The sequence below is a fragment of the Macaca thibetana genome, chromosome 5 (genome assembly GCF_024542745.1).
Source record: "Macaca thibetana thibetana isolate TM-01 chromosome 5, ASM2454274v1, whole genome shotgun sequence".
Taxonomy (NCBI): Eukaryota; Metazoa; Chordata; class Mammalia; order Primates; family Cercopithecidae; genus Macaca; species Macaca thibetana.
In genome coordinates this window covers 19,924,347-19,930,346 of record NC_065582.1, presented here as the reverse complement: position 1 = coordinate 19,930,346, position 6,000 = coordinate 19,924,347, and the positions used below count along the sequence as shown (strand labels likewise).

Genomic DNA, 6,000 nt, shown 5'->3' with positions numbered 1-6,000 from the left:
TCTATGATGGTGACTTAAAAACAAACAAACAAAATCAAAGCAAGGCACTCATCTATGCAATGCTGGGCTAAGCAATTTTGGTTATTGTTGAAAAGTACTGAATAAAGTAAGGGGAAGGCTAATTTTACTTTTATAAGTCTAATTTATAATTTTCTGTTCCCACAGTGAATTGTCAGGTTCCTCATCTTGGTCTTCCTCCAAGCCCTGCATCTCTTCAATCGGTCCTACATAATTATCACTGGTTGCCTCAGAAATAGGGATTTGGGCTTGGGGTCACAGCTGCTTTGATCTTTGAGGTTGAGATTTCTGCTTGAGAATTTTAGCTGTTGAAAGATGTAACATCTCATCCAGACGTCCAGGAAAATAATAACTGTGATGGAGATGTTTATATACACAAGGGATGGCATCAATAATAATGACATAAACTTCCTAATTCCTCAAAGATACTTACAACTTCACAGTTACTGGGTCACGGAACACTTCGTCAATTGGTTAAACAGCGATAGAAAATAAATACAGGGTATTTATGATACACTGTCACAATGAGATCCTATTCTACATATTACATGTGTATGCAGAGAAGAACATTGCAAAGGAAGAATGCTAAATGCTTATAGCAGTTATCACTGGGGGTGAGACAGTGAGTGGCTTTTACTTTATTCCTTATATATTCTGGATTATTTGAAAATTCTAAAATAAGCATATCTTACTTTAATAAAGATTTTAAAAGGTGAGAAAAAATCATTAAAAAAGTATTTCCCAATACCTTAAAGAGTTGTAGTAGATTTAAATTACATAATTGGTAAGAATGTGTTTTTGTAGATTATGTACTATTATGAAAATACAATGTAGTAAATTTTCCTAAGTCCATGATCTCCCCTCCTTACTTAGAATTAATGGGTCTGAAGCCTTTAGGTATGTTTAGTTTAAGAATTTTATTTTAAAGGAATTTCTGTGGCATAACATAATGTTTATGGTACTTTTACTGAAAGTCACTTATAATGATCAACTTATAACAATTTTTGCAATAAGCTCTCATTAAATTTTCCTAAAAGTAGAAAAAGTACACATTATATACCATTTTGAACTTAATTATTTCTTTAAAATCTCAAAATAATTCAGTGTAAAATGTTAGTTTCAAAGACAATTTATGGGAAATTATAAAGCAACTATAAAGTTCTTTATAATAAATCCAAGATAAAAGTAATTTTTTACAGGTTGAAAATTTTTCAAAATGCTTCAGTGGATTATAAATACATTTTGGCCATCTGATGAATTTAGAGGCACTTTAAAAGGTGTCTAGTTGAACTACTACAGATAGGACATGTTTGAGGAAATTTAATTTAATCTGTAAGTCTAATAATACCAGTGTTCATTTCTTCCTGCCAAAACAAGAAATTTATTGGAAAAATCCATGAGCAGCATGATTAGTTTGATTTCTTTCTTTCTCTTTTTTAAGAGACAGGGTCTTGTTCTGCCACGCAGGCCACAGTGCAGTGGTGTGATCGTAGCTTACTGCAGCCTTGAATTCCTGGGCTCAAGTGATCCTCCCTCCTCAGCCTCCCAAAGTGCTGGGATTATAGGTGTGAGCCACCATGCCCAACCTAGTTTAATTTCTTCATAAAGATTCTTTTATAAGTTGTGCTAATACCTGGAAGGCCTAAAACAGAAAAAAATATTAGAATTAATTAAATTAGGATACTACATTGGAAAACTCTGTAATAACTTTAAAAATCCAAACAAAGAGTATCTGTCTAAGGTTGAGAGAAGGCATTGGAAAGTCAAGTTGAACATCAACTTTATCCATGCAGGATGCCATCAATGTCTATTAAAATATGAAGACTGAAGTACATCAGATTTCCAGGATTTTTTGTTGTTGTTGTTTTACTTGTGGCCTTCAAGATCATTTTCCATTTTATCCATAACATGAATTATCTTAGATTTTATATAACCTCTCACCTGCATTTTATATAGATTCAATTGCCCAACTCCACTAATAAATTAAAACAGAGAGAACTTATGAAAAACACATTTAATGACATGAGAATGCAAGTAAATAAAGAACATGCCAAAAATGTCCCTTTCCAAGGATAAATAGAAACTCTTCTCAAGGTTAATGGCACTGTTCAATTTATAGCTCTTCTGTTTTATTTCCACATACACAGCTTATGTTGGTTAAAGCTAGATTGCGATTAAGAAAATTATTCTATTTGACCCTTGCTGATACTTTTTTCTTCAGAGAAAGAGACTGACAGCCATCATGAATTTGTACTTCTGGCTCGTATTAATTCATTAAAGGAAGGAAAGAAGTTTTCCTCATAACATGACAATTTACCCAGCTCAGTAGGTTGTGATACATTATTCATGCAGACAATAAATTTTAACTCCAATTTAGTCTCATTTCTATAGAAGTCTAGCAACAAAGTAAAATGGGTCTTTGAATGATAGTTCATGAATGGTCAACAAATACCTGAATTTTAGAAACCCAAACAGATATTAAGTAATATTCTAATTCACAAAGTATACACATGCATTAAAAAAATAGAACTGCTAGCTAGTATTACTCTGAAGAGAATACTACACTCACCATATCCATCTGTTCTGGAGAAGCTGAAGAGAAGGATGCTCTCAAGTAAGGGCTAGGAGCTGAGCTATCGATGTAGAAAGCATTTCCAGGGAGCATTAATACCTAAGAGAGTTTGTGGAAGATAGGTAATGTACCACTAAAGAAAAACTCAAAGATAATATAGTTCAGCCTAATCTCAGAGTAGGGAAGGATGTTTTAAATTTAAAAGCAGTTAAAGAAATCACAAGAAAAAATACTAATTTATATAAAAATTGTGTATGTCATACAATGAACAAAACTAAACACATAGAAACTGAAAAAATGTTCAGAATAAATATGGCAAATGCTATCTCTTCTCAAACTGTCAGGAATATAGAAAAACTGAGAACACTCAAATTCCAGCTTTAATGTAGAAAGGACAGTTTACTAAAGAAAGATAAATGGTAACAAATACAAACAAATGTTGAACTAGAAAAGTAATTTTTAAGTAATTAAGTTTGAAAGTTACTTTTAAGCTGGGGCCTGAAACACAAATTAGGTCAGACAAAAAGCAGGGAGCAGTATTTGAGGGCAAAGGTACACAGAGTAAAGGCCCTGAGATGGGAGGAAAATTGGTGCAAAGAACTGAAAGGAGGTAAAAGATGTAATGTATCAAATGAAGGAATAAAAGTATTAAGTAAGCATGTCAAGATGGGGTGGTCGGAACAGCTGCTGTTCTTGATGGCCACACAGGCAGACAGCTCACTGATGGTAAGCTCCATTTCCTCTTCTTCCTGGGCATCACATGTACCCTATTCCCCAGCCTCTTTCTAGCTGTGTGTGACCATGAGAGCGAATCCTAACCAATGGATGTGAGCAGAAGCCAGGTAAGCGACATTTAAGGCTGGCCCATACAAATAATCCCACGTGTGATCTGCCACGCTCTTTCCATTTTGTGGCCATCTTGGAATCCGTGTATTGAAGAATGAAAGGCAACGAGATGTAAGAAACACGGGTCTCTGAATCACTGTTGGAACACAGCAGGCTGCAGGTCACATCTTAGAATTATATGCGAGTCAGAGATAAACTTCTATTGCTTATTAAGTCTTTGATATTTTCAAGTTTATCTTCTACGATAATTAGGGTTGACTAGTATAATCATGATCTTCAAAAGCACTGAGTAACTGCTTGTTACACTGTCTGCTAAAACAAGAGGAATTGGGAGTGACATGATCTGGAGTACTCTGGGGAAAAGATTTCAAGGCAGAAGATGGGTTTCTCTGTCCTGGTTAAAAATAAAATGAAAGCCATCATTTCTCCCAGTAGCATGGATGAGTTTTGGGATGTACTAGAAGCAAGGAGCTGAAAGAGAAGGGAGTGGTAATAATCTCTTTGCAAGATAACCAACATCTGGGCTAACGAAGTGGGGATAAAGCTGGAGATTATTTAGTAAACGTAAAAAAAGAACATGTAGCAGGATATATGGAGTAAATGAAGAGGACTGAAGAAGAGTATAGTAAAAACAAAGTCTATATCCTTGGCACCTCACTCAGACATACCTATAGATAAGCACTTACCACATATTTTGAGGATGATGGCATTGACAGAAAAGAAAAGAATGTATCAAATTGATTTATTATACTACAATGTATTATTTGAAATAAGTCAATTAAGTGTTTATCAAGTACCTACTATGTGCTGTGATTAGGGTTAGAACCATTAATAAAGTTTGAGTCCTGCCCTCAAATAAGATGGTTAAGAGAGGATAATAGCTTTACCCAGGCGGTGGAGGTAGGACTGAAGTCCAGGCAGTCTGTCTCTAGATCTAACTTCTAGAGCACCTTGTCTCTTAGGCACTAGCATGGCACTTTGCCATCATCAGTCCAATCTGTCCTTTAGTTCTTATGATTCAAGACAAAACTGACTCTAGCAGTAGGTTTCAGTGTGTGTAAAAGACTGACAAATATGCTAATGGCTTTAATTAATGGAGAAGGAATAATTTATCTGGTAAACTGGAAAGCTACACAGAAGAATGTTTAGAATTTTCAGCTTACTTGATGCCCCAAATGAAACCTAAGTAGACTTATAATTTAAATATAAAAAGAGGGGAAAAAAAAGAAACCTAGAATACATTCTATGAGCTAATTTTAAGTGAAAAAAAAAATCAGGATACAAACTTTTCCGTATAATTTTAACCATGTAACATAAGTGCACAGCCAAAATACTAAAAGAACAAGCGTTTCAAGAAACTATACTATAAATGGTCACAAAATCTGGGTGGTAAAACCATGGGCTATTTAAAAAATTTTCATTATACTTTTATACATTTTCCAAATATCCTACCATGAGTATACTTTATCTTCATCATCAGAAAAAAATCCCTTCATTTTAAATATCAGTGGCTCTTACTGAGCACTGAGTATGTGCCACATACTAGTCTAAGGGCTTTACACATATTAACTCACTTAATCATCAGAGCAACCCTATGAGAGAGGGATTCTTACTACCTCTGTTTTACAGACAAAGCACAGAAAGGATAACCTATTCAAGGCCACACATCCCCTAAAGGGTGGTGCTGGGACTCAAACCCAACAAGTGCGACTCCAGAGACCACACTCAGCTACTATGCTAATCAGTAGCTGAGATGAACAACCGTATTTCCACTAATTTAGACCAGCTGGATAATTATGTAACCCAAAAACCTCTTACGATTTTGATAATGCAATAAAATATCTAACATTAGAACATTATGAGTTGGCTGGTGGGCAACAAGAAGCATCTCTTTCTATTTCTATTCAAGTAAAATATTAAAGAAAAAGTGTAACTTTTCTTTAGGTTTCCCAGCCCTTCGCCTCCCAGTTTTACCCCCATCTTAACGGCTTTTTCTTCAATCAGTTCTTTTACATCATTAATGCCTTTAACTTTAATCCATAAAAACATTCCAGCAGCAGGAACATGCCATTCTGCCAAACCTACAAACAAAAGAAGAGAATAAATGTCTTCTAAAGTAAAGCATCTTGGATGATATCAAAGTGTGTTGTTAAATGGCATAAATGTAGTAAGTAGAAACTAGTATTCCTAAAAAAGTTCCTTCAATTATAGCATTTTAAAAAATAACATTTTGTGAGCCTTGAAAATTGATGTTCTGGATTTTATTTCAACGAGTTACTACGGGTGAGGGAGGAAGGGAGAGGTAAGGTGGGCAAGTGATAGCTCACGTGTGCATATTTACAACGCAGTCAGTCAGGGTAGTGCAAGAAATCCCACTCACCTCTCCTTCACTTAGAACCATACTTAGACAAACATGGCTATTTCAATTTAGAAGAGGATTCTTCCATTATTTGTGGATTCTTCCAGCATTACAACAAATCCTATTATTCTTGTAACAGTTTAGATGTCCAGTGGATTAGCGTTTTTATCAGAATGTAATTAATTATGAAAAGAAATACTTAAAA

General features: G+C 34.7%; 1 protein-coding gene across 8 annotated transcripts in view; it reads right to left on the bottom strand.

Annotated features, from left to right (window-relative positions):
* Positions 1-916: 916 nt before the first annotated feature.
* Positions 917-6,000, bottom strand: part of AADAT (aminoadipate aminotransferase) — a 45,142-nt gene continuing 40,058 nt past the window's right edge. For all 8 annotated transcript variants that reach the window (XM_050792535.1, XM_050792532.1, XM_050792531.1 and 5 more), the window contains 3 exons: positions 5,411-5,517; positions 2,588-2,689; positions 917-1,660 (listed from right to left, as the gene is read on the bottom strand). In XM_050792535.1, the coding sequence (XP_050648492.1) occupies positions 1,619-1,660; positions 2,588-2,689; positions 5,411-5,517 (251 nt within the window). In that variant the 3' untranslated portion in view covers positions 917-1,618. The remainder of the gene's footprint in view (positions 1,661-2,587; positions 2,690-5,410; positions 5,518-6,000) is intronic.